Raw genomic sequence first — 27,319 nt, forward strand, 5'->3', positions numbered from 1 at the left:
TCTCGTGGCTGCAGTTGCCATCTGTAAGAACATGAGGAAGGATTTCCAAGAAGGTTCTTTGGTAGCTGAACACTATGATCCCGGAAACCACTCTAGTACAATCCCCTAGCAACCTTTCAGGGAACTTCACATCCTTCTTAAAGTGTGGTGACCAGAATAAGAGACAATGGCTAGTCGTGGTCTAACCAGACCATTATAAAGTTTCAATATAACTTACTGCCTTTTGTACTCAATACCCATGTTTGTGAAGCCCAAGATCTTACTCTCTCAACATGTTCTGACGTCTTCAAAGATGGAAGCAGGAACCCACAGATCCCTCGGTTCCTACACACAGTTTAGAATGATGCCATCAAATTTGTATTATATTTTAATTTAGTTTAGAGATACAGCATGGAAACAGGCCTTTCGACCCACTAGTCGAAACTAGTGTAAACTAGAACTTTACACTAGTTCTATCCTACACACTAGGGACAATTTTTCCAGACTCTCTTCTCTAACTCACTACAACAGGTTTTACTTTAAACTTTAGAGATACAGGCCCTCAACCCATCAAGTCGGCGCCAACCAGCGATCAACCATACACTAGTTCTATCCTACACACTAGGGATAATTTTTACACAAGCCAATTAACCTACAAACCTGCACGACTTTGGAAAGTGGGAGGAAACCGAAGCACCTGGAGAAAACCCACACAGTCACGGGGAGAACGTACAAACTCCCACAGACAGCACCCATAGCCAGGATTAAACGGGGGTCTCTGGAGCTGCAAGGCAGATACTGTACTGCTGCGCGAATGTGCCGTCTTCTGGATCCAAAATGTTGACTGTTTATTTCCCGCCACAAATTCTGCCTGACCCGCTGAGTTCATCCAGCAGATTGTTTTTCTACTCAAGGTTGTAGCATCTGCAATCTCTTGTGTCTCCATTACCTGGTACCTGGGGGGCCTCTCTGATACAATGGTGAGCAGTATTTAGGAGACATGGCAGAGATCTGCTGCTTTCAAAGATCCTGTAAACTTGAGAGCAAGGCCAAAGGTTATTCCACAGAATATCACACATATAAGTGATGGCAGTGTGGAATATCCAAGCCTGTGAATTCACAACCTTTTTCCCCAGAGTTGAAATATCCAACTCTAGAGGGCATAGGTATAGGGCGAGAGGGGGAAAGTTTAATGGAGATGTGTGCAGGTCGGCATGGTGGTGCAGCGGTAGAGTTGCAGCCTGACAGTGTCAGAGATCCCGGTTCGATCCTGACTATGGGTGCTGCCTGTACAGAGTTTGTGCATTCCTCCCACACTCCAAAGTGCAGGTTTGTCGGTTAATAGGTTTTGGTAAAATGTCCCAAGTGCGTAGGATAGAACTAGTGTATGGGTGATCGCTGGTCAGCACAGACTAGTTAGGCCAAAGGGCCTGCTTCCACACTGCATCTCTGAACTAAACTAGAACCTCTTTTAAATGAATGAATTTTCTCCCTCGTTCCACGGCAGCACTCTGACTAGTCGTATATTACTAGCTAATGGAGACATTGTGAACGTACCATTTTTCTGTGAGAGCTGTTCGACTGAAAAGCAGAATGAGTTGGTGAAGTGGGTCGAGGTGCTTGGTTCCCTCCTCTTCTTCAACTGGCTTCTCTCCCCCTGGTTTCTGGAGAAATCAACAAATCAATTGGAAAGTAAACTGCAATTCTATGGAAAAAGGAGCATCACTACCTTTCAACACAACAACTCAGAATGTGTTTCTCCCCTCCATCACACCAGGACCCACACCTATTTCGCCCCTCCCTCTCCCCCTCCACCTACATTCTTTCCTCTGCCTTCACAATTCGCAACCCTTCAATCCTTTTGTCTCACCTCTTGTTTTTTTAAAATCTCTGGCCTTTGTCCAACCATCTGCCTATCAACCCCCCCTCCCCCTTGCCTATGTTCATCAGTTGCCCGCCATGCTTCGGCCTGCAGCTCCTAGTGATCTTCCCCCCTCCCCTTCCCCCACAATCAGTCTGTTTCTCAGTCCCGACCCAAAACGAAACCTATCCATGTTCTCCAGAGGAGCTGCCTGAGACATTAAGTTGCTCCAGCACTTTATCACTTTATATCTTTTTATGGTCTGAGTTCCGATGTTCCTGGGCACAGTACCTCCAGTAAGGCATGTGACAAGGTAGGCTAGTCTCAAAGTTTAAGAGATATAAGATACAAAGCGAGCTGGCTAATTGGACCCAACACTCTTGGTGATAGGATGCAGAGGACAATCTTCAAAGAAAGACACAAAGTGCTGGGGTAACTCAGCGGGTTGGGCAGCATCTCTGGACAACATGGATAGGTGACATTATGAGTCAGGATCCTTCTTCAGACCTGAAGGGTCTCGGTCTGAAGTCTGAAGAAGGGTCTCGAACCGAAACATCACCTAGTCTTTTTCTCCAGAGCTGCTGCCTGACCCGCCAAGTTACTCCAGCTTTTTGTGTCTATCTCAGTGGTCAACGGATTGGAAGCAAAATATAAGATGCATAGTTTGTAACCTTGAAAGGCTCCCTGCACGAATATTGACCTTAAGTTCTTCCATATTTTTTCCATAATTCTATTATGGTGGGTGTATAAAAAAAAGCTGCTGGAGGAAGTAGTTGAGGCTTGTACTGTTGCAACATTTAAGAAACATTTAGACAGATACATGCAAAGGTTTAGAGGGATATGGGCCAAACGCAGGCAGATGGGACTAGTGTAGCTGGAGCATGTTGGTGAGCAAGGGCAAGATGGGCCGAAGGGCCTGTATGACACCATGGTTTATCACTTAATAAATCTTATCTTATATTCTATATCTTATACTATAATGACATAGAAAGCTGATTTTTAATTTCAGCAGCTTGAGTGAAATTGTTTCCTCCTGGACTAAAAATGCTGGATGCACATGTCAAACAGCAATGTCTGTTGGAAGGGTTTACCGCAAACAATTAAGGCGCTGCTGGAAAACATCAGTAGAACAACCTTCCAGCATCTATCTCCTTATAATATTTCATGCAAATCTAGCTCCACGGCAACCAACTGCAAAATGTTACTCACGGCGACATCTTCTATTAGCTTATCTTCAAAATAATGTTCCTCGGTCTCAATCCATGACTTCTCATAACCTTGGAGGAAAAGATTGACAGCTTGGTGCCTGTAGAGGAACAATCCAACAACGTTGTGCAGGGTTACTTGTTTTGCTTAATGCATAAGGACTGAAGATCATTGCACCCAACATTAAACTGATTAAAGAAATGGATGCTGCTACCGAAAACCCATTATGGCGCACTTCACTGTCAGTTAATACCGTCTGTTGCAGTAGGTTTTGATAATTTCTCACCTGAAGCTAGATTTTTTAATCAGCCTCAATCTGATTAGGGTCCTATTTAATAATATTGACATCACCATAAAGTGACTGTGAATCTTACATTTCAATTTATTCTCTCAAGCATATTTTTGTAATTACACAATTCATCCAATGCATTTAATAGTAACCTGATGGGCAACATTTTCACTCAGGTGGTGCTGGGTATTTGGAGCAAAGCTGCCACAGGAGACAGTTGAGGCAGGTAAAATAACATTTAAAAGACACTTGGATAAGAGAGGTTTAGAGTGATATGGGTCAAATGCGGGCAGGTGGGATTAGCTTAGGCGGGGAATCTTGGTCAGTATGGACAAGTTGGGCCAAAGGGCCTGTTTCCATGCTGTATGACTCTATGACTCTCTGTCCCAGAAGATCCCCTGTATCCTTGGCAGCATTAGTTAGCTTCTCATGCCTGGATTCACGATCTCCATCCTCATCTATAAAAGCCTCAGAGGCATGTCTTTAATGAAACTCTTACAGTTTCCTGCAGGTTCCCCAGTTTCTCCCATTTCTCTATAACAGATGGGTCTTCAACCATTCTCTGTTCCTGGAACTGGTTTGCATGGACTTGTAATCTCTTCGGCGACTCCAGCAGACTTTGCTTTAGATCTAGAAATGCAGCACGGAAACAGGTCCTTTGGCCCATCGAGTCCGCACCGACCAGAGATCACCGCGTACACTAACACTATCCTACACACTAAAGACAATTTCCAATTTACAGAAGCCAATTAAAGTACAAACCTGCACGTCTTTGGAGTGTGGGAGGAAACCGGAGCATCCGGAAAAAACCCATCCAGTCACACTGTACAAATTCCATACAGACAGCACCCGTAGTCAGGATCAAACCCGGTTCTCTGGCAGCAATGCTACCGCTGCGCCACTGTGCCGCACATCTCCACACTTCTCAACACCCATCGCATAACCAATCCTGCTGACTTTTCTGTATTTAGTATTCATGTGTGAAGTGCCTTACTAAATTTGGTAAGCTAAAATGGGAGTGTAAATTTGTGTAGGTCAAATATAAATTGCACCCTTTTGCTGCTTGGAACGAAATCTATCTATATATAATGTTGTGAAAAGTTCCCGGTATTGTGACAAGGGCAATGTGATCTATGCAGAGGAAATGCAAAAATGCAAAAATGCAATTTTACTGGCTTAGAACATAGAACAGTACAGCACAGGAACGGGTTTTTTGGCCCACAATGTTTACCCAAACATGATGTCAAGTTAAACTGATCATATCATATCATATCATATATATACAGCCGGAAACAGGCCTTTTCGGCCCTCCAAGTCCGTGCCGCCCAGTGATCCCCGTACATTAACACTATCCTACACCCACTAGGGACAATTTTTACATTTACCCAGCCAATTAACCTACATACCTGTACGTCTTTGGAGTGTGGGAGGAAACCGAAGATCTCGGAGAAAACCCACGCAGGTCACGGGGAGAACGTACAAACTCATTACAGTGCAGCACCCGTAGTCAGGATCGAACCTGAGTCTCCGGCGCTGCATTCGCTGTAAAGCAGCAACTCTACCGCTGCGCTCCCGTGCATCTGTTTGTACATGATCCATATCTCTCTATTGCCTGCAATTCCATGTGCCTATCTAAAAGCCTGTTAAACGCCACTACTGTATCTTCCACCTCCACCACCCCAGGCATTGCGTAACAGACTCCCACCACTCTCCATGTAAAAAACATGGCCTGCACATCCCCATGAAACTTCCCTCTCTCACCGTATAGTTGTGCCCTCTTGTGTTGAGCATTTCCACCCTGGGATAATAGGTTCTGAGTGTCTACCCTATCTACGCCGCTCATAATTTTATATGCTTCTGTTTAGTCTCCCCTCAACCTCCGTCATTCCAGGCACAGACTCGGTGGGCAAAAGGGCCTGTTTCCACGCTCTATTTCCAAACTAAGCTAAACTACAAACTTGTACGTTTTTGAAGTGTGGGAGGAAACAGGTGCACCTGGAGAAAACCCACGTAGTCACAGGGAGAACGTACAAACTCCGTACAGACAGCAGCCGTGTCTCTGACACTGTGAGACAGCCAATGTACCGCCGCACCACTGCGCTACCATGCGCTACTGTCCACCCTTCCTGTAATGGGGTGACCAGAACTGTGAGCAATACTCCAAATAAGGGTATTGAGAGGGAAACAAATCATTTCTTACCGAGGTAAATTATAAAGCGGTGCCATCCTGAAGCAAGCCACCACTGCCCGTTTGCGTTGTTTGGACAGCAACTTGTGCCACACAGCTTTTTTAGATCTCTGTGGATGTTCAACCTGAAGTATTAAGTACAAAGGCAAACATTAATCTCACCGCCCCAACCGTGTGACTACCCGGAAATGAAAGATTCAGTCAGCTTCAGCTCTCACTCTGAGCCTCATTGTCCCTGCTGCACTGTGATAGTACAGAGCTTGCAGATAAAGTTCATTTAGTTTATTTTCGTTTAGTTTAGTGATACAGCGTAGAAACCGGCCCTTCGTCCACCAACTCCGAGGCGACCGTTGTTTACCTGTACACCAGTTCCATGTTCTCCCATTTTTCGCATCCTATACACTAGGGCCAATTTACAGAGGTGTACAAAATCACAAAAGGAATTAGGGTGAATGCACCAGAGTAGGGAATTTGAGAACCAGAGGACATAGGTTTAAGTTGAGGGGGAAAGATTTAATAGGAACCTGAGGCGTAACTTTATTACACAAAAGGTGGTGGAAACAGCTGCCGGAGGTAGTTGAGGCAGGTACTATTGCAATGTTTAAGAAACAGTTAGATAGGTACATGGATAGGTAGGTTTAATGTTACATGGGCCAAATGCAGGCAGGTGGGACTCGTCTAGGTGGGGCATGTTGGTCGCCAAGGGCAAGTTGGGTCGAAGGCCTGTTTCCATGCTGTATGACTATGTCCCTGGCTCTCCTCAGCCTTCTCCACTGTGATGCCAAAGACCCCCTCCCCTCCCCTGCCATGAGGCAGGCTATCAACCCAAAATGCAACACAACCCTTTTGCCTCCACAGATGCTGCTTGTCCCGCTGAGTTCCTCCAGCAGTTTGTTTTGTCTTTCCTCCAGATACCAACATCTGCAGTCTGCTTCTCTTCCCACCTCCTGTCAGCTCCTCCATTTCCACCTCCATGCCCCCAACAAAATGTGTAGAAAGGAACTGCAGATGTTGGTATGTACTGTAGATAGACACAAAGCGCTGGTGTAACTCAGCGGGTCAGGCAGCATCTCTGGAGAAAAAGGATGGGTGATGTTTCGTGTTGGGACCCTTCTTGGGTCCAGGCCCATTGGGGGCTTAAAGTGCAGGGGAGGGAACTGAAGGTATGACTCTTACCGGAACATTACCCAGACATGTTCGCCAGAGATACTGCCTGACCCGCTGAGTTATTCCAGCAGTTTGTGTCTACCCCCAACACAATGGTTGGCACTGCCATATCGCTCTGAATACCCCCACTGAGCTGAGCTCTGGAGATAAACACAAAATGCTAGAGTAACTCAGCGGGACAAACAGCACCTCTGGAGAGTAGGAATGGGGGACGTTTCAGGTCAAGACCCTTCTTCAGACTAAGCTCTGATGCCTGTCTTTGTTTTAAACCAGCATCTGCAGTTCCTTCCTACACATTTTGTAAGCTCTGGTGGACTTCTGTTCATCATTGTTCCTAGGTAAGGAACCGACCTGTTCCAAATGGAAGACCACGTTGGCAATATCCAGCACACGCAGGACAGTTTTCTCTGGGTCGGACGTATCTTCGTTCCGGTTGGGTAGATCTTTGTAAAGTGCCATCTGCCATCTGATAGCAGGATCCTCCAGCTGCAGGAAGAGACACGTGTCAGTTATCACATGGCAATATTCACCAAGCACAGCGCACTTCTTTTTCAAAACTCATACTGCAACTTTAAATCAACAAATGAAGAAATGTTTCCATAGTTAGTATCCTCACTTAACATTCAATCGACAGCTTTTAAAACATAATCACTTCCGAACAATTTAAACAGCAGGTTGGAAAAACAGGATGAAAAAAAAGATACCATTTTAAACAGCTGTACACATTTACACAATATGAATTTTGGAAATTTATAGTGAGGGTCTATTTAACGGTAGATCAGCTACAATAAAAAATTTCCTTAAGACCAGAATAAGACATCGGAGCGGAATTAGGCCACTCAGCTCTTCGAATCTATTCCGCCATTCAGTCATGACTGATCTCTTTTTCCCCTCTCAACCCCACTCTCCTGCCAGCTCCCCGTAAACCTTTGACATGCTTGCTAATCAAGAACCTATCAATCTCCGCTTTAAAAATACCCAATATCTTGACTTCCATAGCCATCTGTGGCAATAATTTCCACAGATTCACCACCCTCTGGCTAAATAAATTCTTCCTCATCCCTATTTTAAAGTTACATCCTTTAATTTGAGGCTGTGCCCTCTGCTTCTACACTATCCCACTACTGGAAACATTTCTGATTATCTAAGCATTGAATGCTTTTGGAACTTTGCACAACATTGCTTCTCTAAGCCATGCTAATATAAAAGCAAGGCTGTGAAATGAATGGAAACTATAAGAAACCATAATAGCATTCATACAAATCAGATGATTATACGAAAAAAGCAACCAATGCCAGAAAATTATTACAAAGCTTACACATAAGCTTAGAATCCAAAACATTCATGTTATGGCAATAACCATTGAACCATTGAAAAAGCTTCAAACGCAATGTTAAAATGGCAACACAATGGTTAGAAAATCTATCATTAGGTTAGGATTAAAGCATTGGGATTAATGGTAAAATAACTTTTTCTGTCATTTTGTCCAGTTCAAGAGAATAATTTTTTCCCACACTGGTGCAAATTCCTTGGTGCAGATGTTACAATGGATTCATAACCTCCACGCATGTATTGGAGATACCCGATGATGCCTCCACTGAACTACCTACAGCTGTGATGATTCAATCCTTTGAAGTTCAATGGAAACAAATTGGGTGATTGATGTCCAGGGAATGGCATATTTATTAACTATAATAAAAAGGTAGCTTGTTTTTTCAGAAAGGTGCTGCAGCTTTAGGTATATAACAAAGTGCAGTATGCTGCTGGTGATATATTTGTTTAATTTATCAATTGCACATCTAAACTATAACTGTTGAGCACATAATTAACCTCTGCAAAATATGCCAGCAAAGTACTGGAGACACAGAAGTTAAACTAAAGCAATTGATACACTGCATATTTCTATTCTTTTAATATGTTATGAGGCAAATTTCCAAGAAAAAAAATCTGTGAATAATATCAATTTATACCCAATTTGCTTGCAAAAATAAAATCAGAAATATATCCCATGGTTAAGTGATTTGTCTATCCAGAATTGGAGTGTTATTCCTGTTATTAATGTTTGTATTTGAATTAAACATCTTATCTTTAGAAATCAATTCTGATAACATTTGATTAAAACGTGATCCTTGAAAAAAGATATACTTCAAGCACAGTTCTATTGCAAAATAAAGAATCTAACATCAACACCTCATGGAAGGTTGGTGCCATCTCATTTCATTAATTAGCCCTTGTAGATTATTCTGACTTACATCGTTACCAGTTTGTTGCACCCAAGTCACCATTCACAGTGGTGGTCCCTTCCTCTTTCAGACTTTTCTTGGTCTTACAAGCCAAGATCTCCAAATAATTTGACTGGGTCTTTGCGTGTCTTGTCAGAGGCACAATGTTTAGGTTAATTACTGTCACTGTACCGAGGTACAGTGAAAAGCTTTGTTTTGCATGCAATCCAATCAAATCAGATAATACTATACATAAACACAATCAAGTCAAATTCATGTACAATAGGTAGAGCAAAAGGAAAGGTGCAGAATATAGTTCTCAGCATTGAAGTACATCAGTTCCATACACAAAATCCAATGTCCACAATGGGGTAGAGGTGAATTGGACAATTAGCTTCTGGAAAGACTGTACAGAAGCCTGATAACAGAGGGGAAGAAGCTGTTCCTGAGTCTGGTGGTGCACACTTTCAAGCTTCTGTATCTTCTGCCCAGTGGGAGCAGGCAGAAGATGGTCTGACTGCAGTGGGACAAGTCTTTGATTATGTTGCTTTTCCGAGGCAGCGTGGTGTAGTTGGAGTCAATGGTGGGGTGTCTGGTCTGTGTGATGGACCGGGTTACATCCACAACTCTCTGTAATTATTTGCTATCTTGGGCAGAGCTGTTACCAAATCAAGCTGTGAAGCAACCTGACAGTATGCTTTCTATGATGCATCTGTAGAAATTTGTAAGAATCAATCAATGGCTTTTTATTTAGTATGGCCCAAGGACGCCTAATGCAACTGGCCATTTTTGTATGGCCAAGTTTTTTTGAATGCAAGTAGCTGACAAATTTGGACGAGCTGGTGAACCTCGGATTGGATTTGATACATTTGTCGTGCACTTTTTTCTGAACAATGCTTCGTCTCTTCAGCAGTTCCCTATAATAAAAGGCCTGTAGTTGAAAACCAGCATGCATTCATGCAGAGGGAGAGAGGAAAATTTAACAGATGTGAATTTAAAACATAAAAGATGGAGCAAGCAAGCATTGAGTTCAATGAAACGTGTTTGTAACCATGCTCTAACGTTGCAGTGCAAATGAAACAGGTGCACTTTTACCACATGCACGAAAAGAGCAATTGACCAGTGAGTCGTGCCAGAAACCTACTTTCCCCTGAAGGTGTAGATTATTGCGAATTATTTCTCTAACTTCATCCTCCGTGTCTTTCTGTTTCAAGAAGGAAAAATCATTAAACTTTAACAAACTACCTTCCACACAGACCCACAACATCAGGCAATTCTCCGTATCAATAAAACAGTAACAGCATAATCTGCAGAACCGCAAGTGGGCCTATTTTTTTCAAATACATATGAGATACTTCAGATCTTTGAGAGTTACACAGATTCCAACTCCTTCTGCAACATAAGCCAAAAATGGTTCAACGGTACTTTATTGTTGTATGTGTGAAATTAAAATTTTGCACACAGTTCATTAAAAATCTTACTATAGATAGGCATAATCATGCTTAAGTACAAGAGTGCAGGATAGTAGATTACATTGAGACAGTGGTGTGGCGGTAGTGTTGCTGTATTACAGTGCCAGAGACATGGGTTCGATCCTGACTACGGGTGCTGTCCGTATGGAGTTTGTAGGTTTTCCCTGTGACCGCGTGGATTTTCTCTGGTTTCCTCCCATATTCCAAAGACGTGCAGGTTTGTAAGTTAAATGGCTTCAGTAAATTGTCTCTGGCAATAGGGTGGAACTAGTGTATGGATGATCGCTGGTCTGCTCGGACTCGGTGGGCTGAAGGACCTGTTTGCGCACTGTATCTCTAAACTAAATTAAGTACACAAAAGTTGCCACATTTCCGGCGACATCTTGTACGATTCAAGTCCAAAGTTAGGCTTGTATTCACTGGAGTTTAGAAGGATGAGAGGGGATCTTATAGAAACATATAAAATTGTAAAAGAACTGGACAAGCTAGATGCAGGAAAAATGTTCCCAATGTTGGGCGAGTCCAGAACCAGGGGCCACAGTCTTAGAATAAAGGGGAGGCCATTTAAAACTGAGGTGAGAAAAAACATTTTCACCCAGAGAGTTGTGAATTTGTGGAATTCTCTGCCACATAGGGCAGTGGAAGCCAAATCACTGGATGGATTTTAGATAGAGCTCTAGGGGCTAGTGGAATCAAGGGATATGGGGAGAAGGCATGCACGGGTTATTGATTGGGGACGATCAGCCATGATCACAATGAATGGCGGTGCTGGCTCAAAGGGCCGAAAGGCCTTCTCCTGCACCTATTTTCTATGTTTCTATGTTTGTTATAAATATCAAGTGTTAACTTGGCCATAAAATCTGGAGGTCAGAGTGATGTTTTAACTATATTTCGTTTGGTCAAGAAGGGTCCAGGGTTGTCAGACCTGCATCATTACCTTATCCAGCTCAGTTAAACTGGATGCAAGCTGAAAAATAAATTGCAGATGCTGGATATGTGAAATAAAAATAGAGATTTTTGGAACTACTCAGCAGGTAGGGCAGCATCTGTGGAGAGAGAAACAGAGCCAACCTTTTAGGCCAATGGCCCCATATCAGGGGACAATACTTGATAGATTGTGATCACTCACTGAAGTGACTGCATCAGAAGGTTAAACCACAGGGAAAGGTTACATTTTATATGATAAGGGACCTAACGCAGGCAAATGGGATTAGTGTACATGGGCAAAAAGGTTATCATGTACCTGGCGGGCTGATAAACCTCCAATTATCGGGATGGCAGTCTCTCTCACATGTTGGTACAAGGATGAGTACAACTGCTACTTGTCATCTCACTCACAGCATCATTTATGAGTCAGAAATCTAAGCTAAAGAGATTACTCTTGCTTTAACTGTTGCTTTAGATTCTTCAGGGCTGAATTACCCACGTAGAAATTAAGTATTTTTATTACAGGAATTATGATGAACTCTTCTTAGGCCCCCTCGGTCATGGCTGACCATGGGTGATGCATCCTAGTTGGTTGTTTGCTCCACACCTCTGCTAGAGCAGCGTCACTTGTGGCTGAAGAGACCAATGCGGGAGTGACAGTCTCTGTCGCAAAGGTCACATTTGTGTGTGGACTCTGGTCTGTTGAAGTTGCTGCACTCCTTTCTGCGTGCCCGCTTTTCTGCCTCTGCGTTCATCAGTTTCTCTTCCCCCGTTTTGAGAACCTCTTTGGTTGCAGCCTGATCTTGCAACACACCAAAGAGTGGTCTATGTCGCAGTCTGCACTGTGGTAGGAGCGTGTGTGGAGCACGTTCTTGAGGGCGGCACATCTGACTAGGATCAGATCCAGTTGATGCCAGTGCTTTGAGCGTGGATGCCTCCAGGAAACCTTGTGCTGGGGCTTTGTCTGGAAGTACGAGTTGGCAATGCACAGGTCATGGTAAGTGCACAGCTCGAGCAGTCGCTCACTGTTCTCATTCATTTTGCCCACACCAAACTGCCCAAGGCAGGAAGACCACGTTGAAGTCGCCCAAGAGAACAAGTTCTTCCTTGCTGGGGATACTGTTGATGATGGATGCGAGGTTCTCGTAGAACTCATCCTTTGTGTCTGATGTGGAGGACAGTGTTGGGGCATACACGCTGACAAAGGTGACTGGGCCTGCGGTGGTGTTGAGGCAGAGTCAGGAGTCGCTCTGAGCCATTTCTGACTGGTTCCACCGTGTTCAGCAGGCTGTTCCTTACTGCGAAGCTTACTCCTTGCTCTCTGGGCTCGTCAGAGTCCTTTCCCTGCCAGTAGAACGTGTAGTCCTTCTCCTTCAATGTGCCTGAATCTGCCAGCCTTGTTTCCTGAAGGGTGGCTATGTCTACGTTGAGTCTCTTGAGCACGTTGTTTATGACAGCTGTTTTCCTGGAATCGCTGATGTCCTTTGGGTTTCCAGAGAGGCCGGTCATCATTGTCCGGACATTCCAAGTTCCCAGTTTTAGAGCTGGTCTCTTTTGATGTGTTCTTTTGTTTGCAAGTGCGATGGTTGCAATCTGCTGTTCGGATGGTTCCTAATCCCCGTGCACCCAGTGAGGATAGCAGACCGATAGCAGAACTAGCCATGAGATATAATAGCAGTAAAATGAAAGAAATATCACAGTTGCACAGCTGGTAGAGCTGCTGCCTCACAGCACCAGAGACCCGTGTTCGATCCTGAGCTCTGATGCTGTCCGTGTAGAGTTTGTACGTTCTCCCTGAGACTGCGTGGGTTTCCTCAGGGTGCTCTGGTTTCATCCCACATTCCATAGATGTGGGGTTTGTAGGTAAATTGGCCTCTTTAAATTGCTCCAAGTGTGTAAGGAGTGGATGTGAATGTGGGATAACAGAACTAATGTGAACAGGTGATGGATGGTTGGCGTGGACTCTGTGGGCCGATTGGCCTGTTTTCAATCAAACAATTCAATGTTGCTTGAGCAACTATTTAAGCCTTTTTAAACAGTATGGCATGTCTGAAAGAGGGTCCCGACCCCGAAACGTCACCTATCCATGTTCTGCAACGATGCTGCCTGACCCGCTGAGTTAATCCAGCACTTTGTGTCCTTTCTCGGCATATCCAACAGCTGACTGCTTGACCAGCTGAATTCTTTCAGCAATTCAGTTATTGTGAAATAAAAATAAATTATTTCATCGGCTTTCATTGAAGCTGATGAAATCCTCTTCAATGAAATCCTCATCAATGTCCGTGTAACTTCTAATCTTGACTACACCACCATTCTTTGCACGCCTCAATGGATCAACCTCTGGTAGAAACAAATATTGAAAATAGGTGCAGGAGGAGGCCATTTAGCCCTTCGAGCCAGCCCGCCATTCATTGTGATCATGGCTGATCATCCACAATCAGTAACCCGTGCCTGCCTTCTCCCCATATCCCTTGATTCCGCTAGGTCCAAGAGCTCTGTCCAACTCTCTTTTAAATTCATCATGAATTGGCCTCTACTGCCCTCTGTGTCAGAGAATTCCACAAATTCACAACACTCTGGGTGAAAAAGTTTTTTCTCATCTCTGTTTTAAATGGCCTCCCCTTTATTCTTAGACTGTGGGACGGTAAACATAATGCTGTCTAAATTTCAATTCCTGATTACAACTATTCTTGACATTCCCCTTGCACACACAAGGCTCCAGAATCATCTTATCCAACTTACTTAAACTTATTAATGGCAAGACAACCAGAATAATATAAAAATTGTCGTATGCATACCATGCTAAACCTATTTTTGGCCAACGAGATTAGCTCCTGGTCACCGGGTATGCAGATGTTTAACCCAATAGGCAGTAACCTCTTCAATGCTGCCACTATGAGGGATGTTTGTAGAGAGTAACGGTCTCCTTTCCTCTTTGACTTCTTTCTCTCTTGATCAGACACTCCTCCCTGTGGAAAGAAAGATAAATACTTCCTTGACAGATAAAATGGTGTTGCTATCATATTTTTTCAGGGGAGAGCAACTGAATTCGTACATAGGGTGGAGCATAGGAGGGAGAGTGTGGGTAGAGTGGGGGGACAGAGGGAAAGAGAGAGGGACACTGGGAGGGAAGAGAGGGGGAGGTAGGGGGAGAGAATGGGGGAGAGGGGGCAGAGAGTGGAGAGAGTACAGGGAGAGGGCAGCAAGAGAGGGGGAAGAGAAATAGGTGGAAGAGAGGTGGTGGGTATGTGGAACGAGCTGCCATAGGATGTAGTTGAGGCAGGAACTATAAAGGGCAGCACAGTGGCCACAGTGATTGAGCTGCTGCCCCTCTGCGCCAGAGACCCGGGTTGTATCCTGACCTCGGGTGGTGTCTGTATGGAGTTTGCACGTTCTCCCTATGACCACGTGGGTTTTCTCCAGGTGCTCCAGTTTCTTCCCACATTCCAAAGACGTGCAGGTTTGTAGGTTAATTGGCTTCTGTAAATTATCCCTAGTGCGTACGATGCAAAAGTGGGATTACATAGAACTAGTGTGTGGGTGATTGCAGGTCGACGCCAACCAGGTGGGCAGAAGGGTCTGTTTTCATGCTGTATTTATAAACTAAACATTTAAAAGACATTTGGACAGGTACATGTATAAGAAAGAATTAGAGGGATATGGGCCAAACATGGGCAGGTGGGGCGAGTATACATGGGGCACATTGGTCAGCATGGCATGTTGGGTCAAAAGGCCTTTTTCCGTGCTGTATGACTTTATGATTCTAAGGCAACTGAAGACTCTGGGAATCCTCGGGGAAAGGTACGGAAATCGAAAGTCAGTCAGCAAAAAGCCTAGATGATTACAATCAAGCTGTCCACAGTGTACAGTTACAGGATAAAGGGTGTAACATTTAGTGCAAGTTAAAGTCCAGTAAAATCCGATTAAAGATAGTTCTAAGGTCTCCAATGAGGTAGAATGGAGGTCAGGACTGTTTTCTAGTTGGAGAGGACGGCTCAATTGCCTGATAACAGCTGGGAAGAAATTGTCCCTGAATCTGAAGGTCTGCATTTTCAAACTTCTGTACCTCTTGCCAATTTCAGACCAGCACACTCCAGGCAACAGTAAAATAAATAATTTGGCTATTTAAGTGTTGTATGGTACTATGGAGTAAAAAACTAGTATAATAAATATAGGTCCAATATCATTAAGTGTTGCAGACATACAAATCTAAAATACAAGTGGTTCTGATATAACGCCGCCGCAGTGTGTTCCTCTGAAACCTCGTGTTATAGAACATCACGTCCTAAAGATATTTGTTTCAATAGGTAAAGAGACTAGACAGTTTCAGATCAGACTTGCAACAAGTGTGGACTTTGCATGTTCTCTCTGTGACCGAGTGGATTTCCTCTGGGTGCTCTGGTTTACTCCCACATCCCAAAGACGTGTGGGTTTGTAGGTTAATTGGTCCTCTATAAATTGCCCCTGGTGTGTCGGGAGTGGATGAGAAAGTGGGATAACATGGACTCAGTGTTTAGTTTATGTAGATACAGCATGAAAACAGGCCCTTCTGCCCATCGAGTCCATGCCAACCAGTAATCATCCACTTTTTCTATCCAACATACCAGGGATAATGTAGTATCCAATTTATAGTGGGCTGAGGGGCCTATTTCTGTGCCTTATCTTTCAATCAAATCAACCAATATTTTTTCCCCCAGAAATTTTTCAAAAATAAAGGCCCTTTCAATAGCAATTAGTTTTTTTTCTGCAATTAAAAATACTAAAGGCTGTCTGTTACATTGTTTAATAGAGTATTGTTTAATAAAGTATTGTTGCATAAGTGTCAATAGAAGTGGTAAAGTTGCTGCCTTACAGTGCCAAAAATCCGGGTTCAATCCTAACTAAGGGTGTGGTCTGTACGGAGTTTGTAGGTTCTACCTGTGACCAAGTGAGTTTTCTCCGGGTGCTCTGGTTTCCTCCCATATTCCAAAAATGTGCGGCTTTGTAGGTTAATTGGCTTCTGTAAATTGTCCTTAGGATACAACCAGTGATCGATAGTCAGTGTGCACTCGGTGGGCCAAAGGGCCTGTTTCCACACTGTATCTCTAAACTAGACTAAACTAAGATGCACTCGCTTGTCAATTTTAATGGCCACCTGCAGCTGTGTTCTTAAGACAATGGGTGTCTGATTCCTTGGGGAAGGCTACATGGAAAGTTATTTTTTCCCTAAAAACTGTCAAAATCCAAAACTGCTTATTTTTCTGCTTGTCAATTTCTATAGTAACTTTTAAATGGGTCTCCAGTGCCTGATCAAAGTTGCATTCTAACCAATTCTGCCATTGAATACAAATAGAGTTCTCTCACTCATCACTCGCATGTGTTTCCATGACACACATTGAACACAATGTTTTCGCAGAACCACTTACACTCAATAAGCCACCCAATGAGCTGGAATGTTAGTCTAAAAAATACAAATAAATACATAAATGTGAGTCCCTGTAACTTTAAATTCAATGCAATGCAACCTAAGATAAAAGTAGAAATTCCTGTATAACATAAAACAATGCAACACAATCTAAAAATGACAGCAAATTTAGAACCTTGGACATCTTGGACTTTGCATCAGTGATGAGGAATGACATGTTGTTGATTTCATTCTGAATCACAAAGTTCTGTTCTTCTCTTTTAAAATTCTGCAAAAATAACACAGGTTAAAAGTGAATGAGACTGATAAAGTTTGCACTGTTTTATTGAGATTTACTTGGGAAAAAAGTTCCATAATTGAACATTTTGCTCACATGAGATTTTGCCCAGTAGATGAAAACTTCAGCCACCATACGGAAAAGCTCTTCTGCGTCAGAATTTGGTTGTTTCAGCCACTTCGCGCTGAAATTGAACAAAATGAAATAGACATTTCATGGGAATGTTGCAAAACCGTGTTTGATCTTAACACCAATGGACAAAGTGCTGGAGTAACCCAAGGCCGCTTCCCTGGAGAACATGGATAGGTGATGTTTTGGATCAGGACCCTTCTCCATACTTTGATTTTAACTCCACTGGATTTGTACAGAAAATAGGGCTGATCTACCCTGTGGAAAGGAGCAACGCTGGGAGGAAGGGCTGTCCTAAGTGCCCTGAAATAACCATCAGTTCATGGATGACACAGTGAGATTGTAATATTGCTGCATCGCGAAGAAGCTGGTAAAATAAATATTTAGGCACAGCTTGGGCACAGTGGCACAGCAATAGGGTTGTTGCGTCAGCATCCGAGACCCGGGTGTGATCCTCACTATGGGTGCTGTCTGTATGGAGTTGTACATTCTCCCTGTGAATGCGTGGGTTTTCTCCATGTACTTCGGTTGCCTCCCACATCCCAAAGACGTACAGGTTTGTTAGTTAATTGGCTTCTATAAATTGTCGGCATGGACTCTCGGTGGGGCGTGCAGTGTAGGTTTACTAGGTTAATTCCCGGAATGGCGGGACTGTCATATGTTGAAAGACTGGAGTGACTAGGCTTGTATACACTGGAATTTAGAAGGATGAGAGGGGATCTTATCGAAACGTATAAGATTATTAAGGGGTTGGACATGTTAGAGGCAGGAAACATGTTCCCAATGTTGGGGGAGTCCAGAACCAGGGGCCACAGTTTAAGAATAAGGGGTAGGCCATTTAGAACAGAGATGAGGAAAAACCTTTTCAGTCAGAGAGTTGTGAATCTGTGGAATTCTCTGCCTCAGAGGGCAGTGGAGGCCAATTCTCTGAATACATTCAAGAGAGAGCTAGATAGAGCTCTTAAGGATAGCGGAGTCAGGGGGTATGGGGAGAAAGCAGGAACGGGGTACTGATTGAGAATGATCAGCCATGATCACATTGAATGGCGGTGCTGGCTCGAAGGGCTGAATGGCCTACTCCTGCACCTATTGTCTATTGTCTATTATCTCTAAAGTCTAAAAGTCCAACGTCTAAAATCAATCTGAAATGACAAAATTAGAAAGAAGGAGCTGCAGATGCTGGTTTACACTGAAGAGAGACACAAAATGCTGGAGTAACTCAGTGGGTCAAACAGCATCTCAAGAGAAAAAGAATAGATGATGTTTCAGGTCGGGAGCCTTCTTCAGAATCAAAATGAAAAAAAATATCAAAATGAAATCAGATGGGAAAAAGCAGATGGACTGCGGCATGTTCCTCTCCCGGATGGCCATGAATCTTTGGCATTCTCTATCTACGAGGGAGCTGCAGATGCTGAGTATATTTAAGACTGAAATAGGCAAAGTAAAGTGGAACTGTTGCTAAAAATATGACTGCTTTTGACCTTACTGCACACAGCCAATTCCTGCTTCTATTCCATATTTTCATAGGTCCAATTGGGCAAGAAGATTTGCCAAAACTATTAAAATGTCAAGAATCAGATGCCTCGTTTATTAGCGTTCTTGATAATGCACAGAAAAATATTGTAGCCTGTCTTTCCAAAAGGTTGAACATCAAGCCGAGCGGCACATTGTCATTGCTTTCAAGGGCATCAACTTGCATTTATGCAGCAGTTTTATATCTTCCTACTTTTAGTTTTAGATTAGATTAGAGATACAGCATGGAAACAGGCCCTTTGGCCCATTGAGTCAATGCCCACTAGCAATCCCTGCACACTAGCACTATCCTACACACACGAGTGACAATTTACAATTTTACCAAGCCAATTAGCCTACAAACCTGTTCGTCTTTGGAGTGTGGGGGGAAACCAGACCACTCTAATGCTGTTCCACTGTATCGCCCTTCCTATTCAGAATTTGGAACTAGGGAATAACTCCAATCTTTGGGACTATTATTGGATCTTAGTTGGCATGGACGAAGAACCTGTTTCCGTGCTGTGTGATTCTCTGACTATCTCTGGACAGGGAGTGAGTTATTTAGACGAGGGGAGGATTGTACCTAAAGCTTTGGAATTCCCCAGCTCAAGAGTCTATTGGGTTGACACTGGAGATTAACAGATACTTGATTGTCAAGGGCGTCAAGGGTTATGGGGAAACTGCAGGAGAATGGGGTTGAGAGGGAAAGATAGACCAGCCACGCCAAAGGAGGTAGTTGAGGCAGATACTATAAGACTATTGAAAGAGCATTTGGACAGATACACATATAAGAAAGTGTGAGAGGGATATGGGCCAAATGGGACTAGCTTAGATGGGGCATCTAGGTTGGCATTTACAGGTTGGGCCAAAGGGCCTTTCTGTGCAGTATCACCATGACTCTCTCTCTCTATGACTTTTGTGACAAAGTTTGGTGGGAATGGATGGGTGGGATTCAATAGAATTGAAAATGGGCATAATTTTAATATTCACATCTTGTTCTGTGCTTTCTTTGCAAATAAATGAAAATGTTTTGCCAGGTCTGACTTTGAACAACTGTTACATATTTATATCCTTGCACCCCCAACAATTATAAAATTATTTTACCGGTTGTAGTCGACAAATCGGATCAGCAGTGGGTAGAAAGCGTAAAGATCCCGGGCCAGTATAGTAAATTCATCCAGAATGAGCAGCTCAGCCTCTGACATGTCTCCTCTGCCCTCTGCCTTGAGGTGTTCCTCTTCCAGCACCACCGTGGCCACTTTCTTTTTCAGTTTCTCCATCAAGGGCAGGAAGTGGGTTTTGAGGAGTTGCGGTTTCACCTTGCTGATAATCGGCAGCGAGAACACTGTTGGAAGCAAAGCAGCAGGTTAGAGGAACTTGACAGGAAAATCAATTGTAACTTGCAAAGGTCACCAGCATAATCAAGGACCAGTCTTGCCCCGGTCACTCCCTCTTCTCCCTTCAGGCAAGAGGTACAGAACTGTGAAAATGCAGCTTCAGGGACAGTTTCTTCCCAGCTGCAATCAGGCAAATGAACCATCCCATCACCAACTAGTGAGCAGCCCTGAAGTACCATCTACCTCATTGGAGACCCTCAGACTATCTTTAATCAGACTTTACTGGACTTTACCTTGCACGAAACGTTATTTCCTTTATTGAGTATCTGTACACTGTGAATAGCTTGATTAGATTCATGTATAAGAAAATAACTGCAGATGCTGGTACAAATCGATTTATTCACAAAATGCTGGAGTAACTCAGCAGGTCAGGCAGCATCTCGGGAGAGAAGGAATGGGTGACGTTTCGGGTCGAGACCCTTCTTCAGGATTCATGTATAGTCTTTTTGCTGACTGGATAGCACGCAACATAAAGCTTTTCACTGTACCTCGCTACACGCGACAATAAATAAACTAAACAAAGGGAGAATTGGATAAGTACACAAGGCAATTACAAAACTATAGAAAAAGAACTGCGGGTTCTTAAAAAAAGTTTCTTTTTTGAAAAAAAGGCTATGGGTGATTACGTAGCTCTGGCTGGATAAAAACTTTGGTTCAAGTGGCTGCTTTTTATGGGCACAAGGAACTGTAGATGCTGATTTACAAAAAAAGACACAAAGGGCTGGAGTAACTCAGCAGGTCAGGCAGCATCTCTGTGGAACATGGATAGGTGGCCTTTCGGGTTGGGACCCTTCTGACAAATCAGTCTGAAGAAGGTTACCAACCTGAAACGTCACCTATCCATGTTCTCCAGAAATGCTGCCTGACCCGCTAAGTTACTCTGGCACTCTGTTCTTTTTTTGGCTGCTTAACACTAGGGACTTCAGGCTTTGTTTTGTTTTTGCACAACACTGTTTCTTTTAATTGAACTTCTTTTTGTTTGTTTATTATATTATATTATTATATTAACTCGTAGTGTATTTACAAAACTGTTATGCTGTCGCTGCAAGTAAGAATTTCATTATTCTGTTCCGGGACATATGACAATAAAACACTTTTGACTCACTTGAAAAACAGTCAGGGCAACTTATCATTACACTCATAGAGTGATAGAATGGTACAGCATAGAAACAGGCCAAACTCTATTAATCCTACTTGGCTGCATGAATTCCATTTCTCTCTTAGCTCTGCTCGGTCAACTCATGTTCAGCTGACTCTTAAATGTTGCCTCTATTTCTGCTTCCACCACTTCCTTTGGCAGCTCATTCAAGATAATCTATATACTAAAACTCTCGTTTGTTATCTTGTTTGTGACTGAACTTCAGCCAAAACAGTACACGATAGCGCGACAATTTTAGGCCCACCTTACTCACGCTTGTCACTTTAGTGATAATGCACGTAGTTTTATTTGAAATCCGTGTTATATTTTTAAAGTTATTCACATTTTAGTTTCAAAGGAGGAGGAGGGGAGGAGGGAGGGAGGGGGAGTGGGGGAGAAGGGAGAGGGGATTGAGGAGAGAGGGGGGGAGGACAGGGTGCTGCACCAATGCAGGATAGGTTTGGGCCCAACTTGGACAAGTAGCAACTCATTGTGTGAAAAAAATAATTCCTCACATTCTCTTTAATCCTCACCCCTCTCAACTTAAACTCATTCCCTCCAGTTTTAGACATGCTTAGGGCAGTACGGTGGCGCAGCAGTTGAGTTGCAGCCTTACAGCACTGCTTTGCAGTGCCAGAGACCCAGGTTCAATCCCGACTACGGGTGCTTGTCTGTACGGAGTCTGTACGTTCTCTCCGTGATTGTGTGGGTTTTCTCTGAGATTTTCGGTTTCCTCCCACACTCCAAGGCCTACAGGTTTGTACATTAATTGGCTTGGTATATATGTAAATTGTGTGTCGGACAATGTTAATGTGCAGGGATCACTGGTGGGTGTGGACTCGGTGGGCCAAAGGGCCTGTTTAAGCGCTGTATCTCTAAACAAAACTAAACTAAGCTTGCCATGGGAAACAGATATGGACTATCTACCCTATCTATGCCTCTTGTAATTTTATATACGTCGATCACGTCACTTCTCAAGTTTGTGTCTGTCTATGGCATAAACCAGCATCTGTAGTTCTGTGTAGGAACTGAAGATAGACACATAATGCTGGAATAACTGAGAGGGTTAGGCAGCATCGTTGGAGAGCGGGAATAGGTGACATTTTGGGTTGAAACACGTCTTCAGACTGAGAGCTGGCTGAAGAAGGGTCCTGACCTGAAACGCCATCTATTCCTTTTTCTTCGCAGATGCTGCCAGACCCGCTAGGCTACTGCAGTGTCGATCTGCAGTTTCATCCTACAATCATTACCTGCTAATCGCTTCATCCAGGCTCCTTCGTCAATGCCCAGGTTGTTGGATATGATCTTCAGAATGTTGCCCAGGAGGGTGTTCATGTGCTCGGAGGTGAGGGTGGTGCAGCAGAGCTCTGCTTTCTCCGGGTTGTTCTCCGGACCATGCTCCCACCAATGCGACATGTAGCTGCACAGCATGGGCAAGATGACTTCCATCACGTGGGGCATCTGCGTGTAGCGTATGCCAGATTCCGCCAGCTCCATTATCTCCTCCAGCAGACATTCTAGGGAAGGGATATTGGGACACATATCTTCCACTTTAGCTGGTAGCTTCAGTGCTAAAAGATAAGAAATATTTTTAACATTAGAGTCATAGAGCACGGAAACAGGCCCTTCGACTCAATTCATCCATGCCGACCAAGATGCTCCATCTAATCCAGCCCCATTTGCCCATGTTAGCTCATCTCCCTCATTGAAACTTACCGAAGAGTAACTTCCAAAGACATGGATAGAAGGGATGTGGAGAGGATGTTTCCACTAGTGAGAGAATCTAGGACCAGAGGCAATAGTCTCAAAATAAAAGGACGTATCTTTAGAAAGGAGATGAGGAGGAATATCTTTAGTTAGAGGGTGGTGAGTTCGTGGAATTCATTGCCACAGAAGGTTATGGAGGTCAAGTCAATTTATATTGTTATGGCAAAGATTGACAAATTCTTGATTAGTAAGGGAGTCAAGGGTTAGGGGGGAAGGCAGGAGAATGGGGTTGAGAGGGAAAGATAGATGAGTTATGAATGAATGGCAGAGTAGACTTGATGGATCAAATGGCCTAATTCTGCTCCTGTAACATGAAGTTATGAAAACCTTTCCTATCCACACACCTGTCTAAATATATTTTATGAAGAAGGGTTCCAATTCAAAATGTCACCCATCCTTTTTCTCCAGAGATGCTGCCTAACCCTCTGAGTTACTCCAGCACTTTGTGTCGATCTTCTAAATATCTTTTACATGCTGTTACAGTACCTGCATTAATGATCTCTTCCAGCAGCTCATTCCGTATTATCTGGCACCTCATTCCATATACCCATATTTCTTGAAAAGTGGTAGCTAACTTTAAGTGCTTTATTTAAAACTTTAAATTCTGGGTAAATGAGCTTATACCTTACATAGCAAGCTTTAACCTATGCAGTGGGTTTTTTTTCCTTGTGTTTCTTCAGCAAAATATATTCCATTGATAATAATATACGTATATTTGATCATCTCTGATACAGCTTCATGTTGGCTTGCATGACTTGTGACCCCAGATGGTATTATAGCAAAGGTAAATGGAGAAACAGAGATAAATATACACAGTTAATTGAGGAGGATAAATGTTGGGAGCTGTGTTATTAAGACCATGGTTTCAGACTTCAAAGGGGCCACATAATTTATCCAGATTAACAAGGGGAAATGTCTGGAAACTTCATGGTTGAAGACATGCCATTATAATACTGCCACATAACACAATAGTAAGAAAAATAAAGTTGGCTCCTAACGGCAGTGATCAGGTACATCCAGGAATGAGTAGGTAATTGGATGGAGTTGGATGAATGGCATGTTTGAAGCCCACAGGTGTTTGGTGGAGATAGAGCTGCTGCCTCTTCCAACCTTCTACAGACCGGAAGAACCAAACCTATTTACCGAAGGTTGCATCATGACACAACAGAACATCAAAGTGCAGTAAACCCTCGTAACAACAAACCTCTTTATAACAGATTTCTGTTATAGCGGACTGTCTCTCTAAGAACACAGGCTGTTAATTACACTGCGGAGGCGATTGAAATTGACAAGACGTAGAAATTGCCAAGTAATTGAAATTGGCAAGGCAATGAATATGACAACCAATTATTCCAATCCACACTTAATTCTAATAAACAATGTAACAACAGCCTTTAGTATTTTTTGCTTGCAGTTACAAAAGTATATTTTTATCCATTAAAACAAACTTTGTGTTTGAAAATAACTCTTATTTCACAGTAAATCCCTTACTCAATTATAACGGACAATCGCCAATAATGGACATCATTCCCCCCCCCCCATGATCCGTTATAGTCATAGAGTCAGAGAGTGATACAGTGTGGAAACATGCCCTTCGGCCCAACTTGCCCACACAATGTCTCAGCTACAATAGTCCCACTTGCCTGCGCTTGGTCCATATCCCTCCAAACCTGTCCTATCCATGTATCTGTCTATTTCTTAAACGATGGAATAGTTCCAGACTCAACTACCCCATCTGGCAGCTTGTTCCATACACCCAGCACCCTTTGTGTGAAAAAGTTACTCCTCGGATTCCTATTCAATCTTTTCCCCTTCATCTTGAACCTATGTCCTCTGGTCCTCAATTCCCCTACTCTGGGCAAGAGACTCTGCAAAAGGACAAAAAAAATAAAAAAATTCTCTGCCGCCTTAGGTCCTTTGGGGCGAGTAGACAAATTCTTCTTTTGTTCCTTACTTCTGTGATTATGAGTGTTCTTCAGTATTGTAATACGACATGGTACAAGTGTTTGTCCACCACTTTAAAATCTGCTCAAAGAACGTCGGTCAACACCTTGAGAAACTCTATGAATCAGCCTACCATAATAACATGCTAAGGTTGGCCAACAACATTGTCTCTGACCCCGACCATGTCCTGAACAGTGAATACGAATTGTTACCATCAAATCGGAGGTACAGGGTTCCAAGATTTAATAAGGTTAAACTGAAGCACTCTTTTGTGCACCAGTCAATCCTGAAACTAAACATAGAACTTAATCCCAGATCAAATGTACGTTGAAGGGTCTTGAATGTGTCGTTATTTGTGATTGGAATGTTATGGTGAATATATGTATCCTCGTTTCTTGTCTTACATTCTTTGTCTTTGTTGATGTTGCAAGTGGAGCTGCTGAGATGCAAGAAAATTTTTAGACTTGATCTGATAATAAAGTATTATCGTATCGTATCATATCGTATCCGATCTATTCCTCATGATTTTGTATACCTCTATGAGATCTCCCCTCATCCTCCTGCGCTCCAAGGAATAGAGACTCAGCCTACTCAACCTCTCCCTATAGATCACACCCTCTAGTCCTGGCAACATCCTCATAAATCTTTTCTGAACCCATTCAAGCTCGACACTAGCTTTCCTATAACATGGTGCCCAGAACTGAACACAATATTCTAAATGCAGTCTCACCAACGTCTTATACGACTGCAACATGACCTCCCAACTTCTATACTCAATACTCTGACTGATGAAGGGCAAAGTGCCAAAAGCCTTTTTGACCACCTTATCTACCTGCGACTCGACCTTCAAGGAACCATGCACCTGTACTCCTAGATCCCTCTGCTCTACAACACTACCCAGAGGCCTACCATTTACTGTGTAGGTCCTGCCCTTGTTCGACGTCCCAAAATGCAACACCTCACATTTCTCTGTATTAAATTCCATTAACCATTCCTCCGCCCACCTAGCCAATCGATCCAGATCCTGCTGCAATCTTTCACAACCATCTTCACTATCTGCAAAACCACTCACTTTTGTATCATCAGCAAACTTGCTAATCTTGCCCTGTATGTTCTTATCCAAATCATTGATGTAGATGACAAACAGTAACGGGCTCAGCAGCAAACCCTGAGGCACACCACTAGTCACAGGCCTCTAGTCCGAGAAGCAACCTTCTACCACCACCTTCTGCTTTCTTCCATGTAGCCAATTTGCTATCCATTCAGCTATCTCTCCTTGGCTCCCATGAGATCTAACCTTCCAGAGCAGCCTATCATGCAGAACCTTACCGAATGCCTTACTGAAATCCATGTACATAACATCTACAGCTCTGCCCTCATCGACCTTTTTGGCCACATCTTCAAAAAAATCAATCAGATTTGTGAGACACAACCTCCCACCTACAAAGCCATGCTGACTATCCCTAATCAGCCCTTGCCCATCCAAATGCCTGTACAAACCTATCCCTCAGAATACTCTCTAGTAACTTTCCAACTGCAGATGTTAAGCTCACCGGCCTATAGTTCCCAGCATTTTCCCTGCAGCCCTTCTTGAAAAGAGGCACAACATTTGCTACCCTCAAGTCTTCCGGCACCTCTCCTGTATTTAAGAACAACTCGTAAATTTCAGCCAGAGCTCCCACAATTTCCTCTCTAGTTTTCCTGCAATGTCCTTGGATATATCTGATCAGGCCCTGGAGATTTGTCTACCTTCATACACGACAGTACCTTCAGTACTTCAGTACAGTAACACTGACTGCTCTCAAGACACTTCCATTGACTGCCCCGTTCCTCTGCCCTACTATCTTTCTCCTCGGTAAAAACAGAGGAGAAATACTCATTGAGGACCTTGCCCATCTCCCGTGGCTCCACACAGAGGTGATCACTCCTGAGAGGTCCCACTCTCTCTCTAGTTACCCTTTTCCCCCTTATGTATTTATATAATCTTTTGGGATTGTCCTTAATGCTACCCGCCAGAGCTATCTGCTGGTCCCTTTTTACCCTTCTGACCTCCTTTTTCAGTTTACTCCTCAGTTCCCAAAACTCCTCCAGGGATGCACTTGATCCCAGCTAACTATACCCTGTCCCTTGCATCCTTCTTGTTTTTGACCAACGCCTCAATTTCCCTCGTCAGCCAAGCTTCCCTACGTTTGCCTGCTTTGCCCTTCACTCTAACGGGGACGTACATATCCCGAGCTTTCGTCAGCACACTTTTAAAAACATCCCACTTGGCTGATGTTCCTTTCCCCTCAAACCTGCTCCAGTCAACTTGAGCGAGACCCTCTCTCATACCCTCAAAGTTGGCCTTACCCCAGTTGAGCATTTTAACACGTGGACCCTCTCCGTCCCTATCCATAACTATCTTAAACATAATCGAACTGTGGTCACTGGTCCCAAAAGG

At 43.4% G+C, this 27,319-nt stretch overlaps 1 protein-coding gene across 4 annotated transcripts in view; it reads right to left on the bottom strand.

Moving 5' to 3' along the window:
- ryr2a (ryanodine receptor 2a (cardiac)) overlaps positions 1 to 27,319 on the bottom strand; it is a 423,773-nt gene that overhangs the window by 77,427 nt on the left and 319,027 nt on the right. For all 4 annotated transcript variants that reach the window (XM_078405073.1, XM_078405072.1, XM_078405071.1 and 1 more), the window contains 10 exons: positions 22,419 to 22,739; positions 19,738 to 19,978; positions 17,089 to 17,176; positions 16,891 to 16,983; positions 14,110 to 14,280; positions 10,057 to 10,116; positions 7,042 to 7,176; positions 5,536 to 5,648; positions 3,050 to 3,146; positions 1,537 to 1,643 (listed from right to left, as the gene is read on the bottom strand). In XM_078405073.1, the coding sequence (XP_078261199.1) occupies positions 1,537 to 1,643; positions 3,050 to 3,146; positions 5,536 to 5,648; positions 7,042 to 7,176; positions 10,057 to 10,116; positions 14,110 to 14,280; positions 16,891 to 16,983; positions 17,089 to 17,176; positions 19,738 to 19,978; positions 22,419 to 22,739 (1,426 nt within the window). The remainder of the gene's footprint in view (positions 1 to 1,536; positions 1,644 to 3,049; positions 3,147 to 5,535; positions 5,649 to 7,041; positions 7,177 to 10,056; positions 10,117 to 14,109; positions 14,281 to 16,890; positions 16,984 to 17,088; positions 17,177 to 19,737; positions 19,979 to 22,418; positions 22,740 to 27,319) is intronic.

The sequence above is a fragment of the Rhinoraja longicauda genome, chromosome 9 (genome assembly GCF_053455715.1).
Source record: "Rhinoraja longicauda isolate Sanriku21f chromosome 9, sRhiLon1.1, whole genome shotgun sequence".
Taxonomy (NCBI): domain Eukaryota; kingdom Metazoa; phylum Chordata; class Chondrichthyes; order Rajiformes; family Arhynchobatidae; genus Rhinoraja; species Rhinoraja longicauda.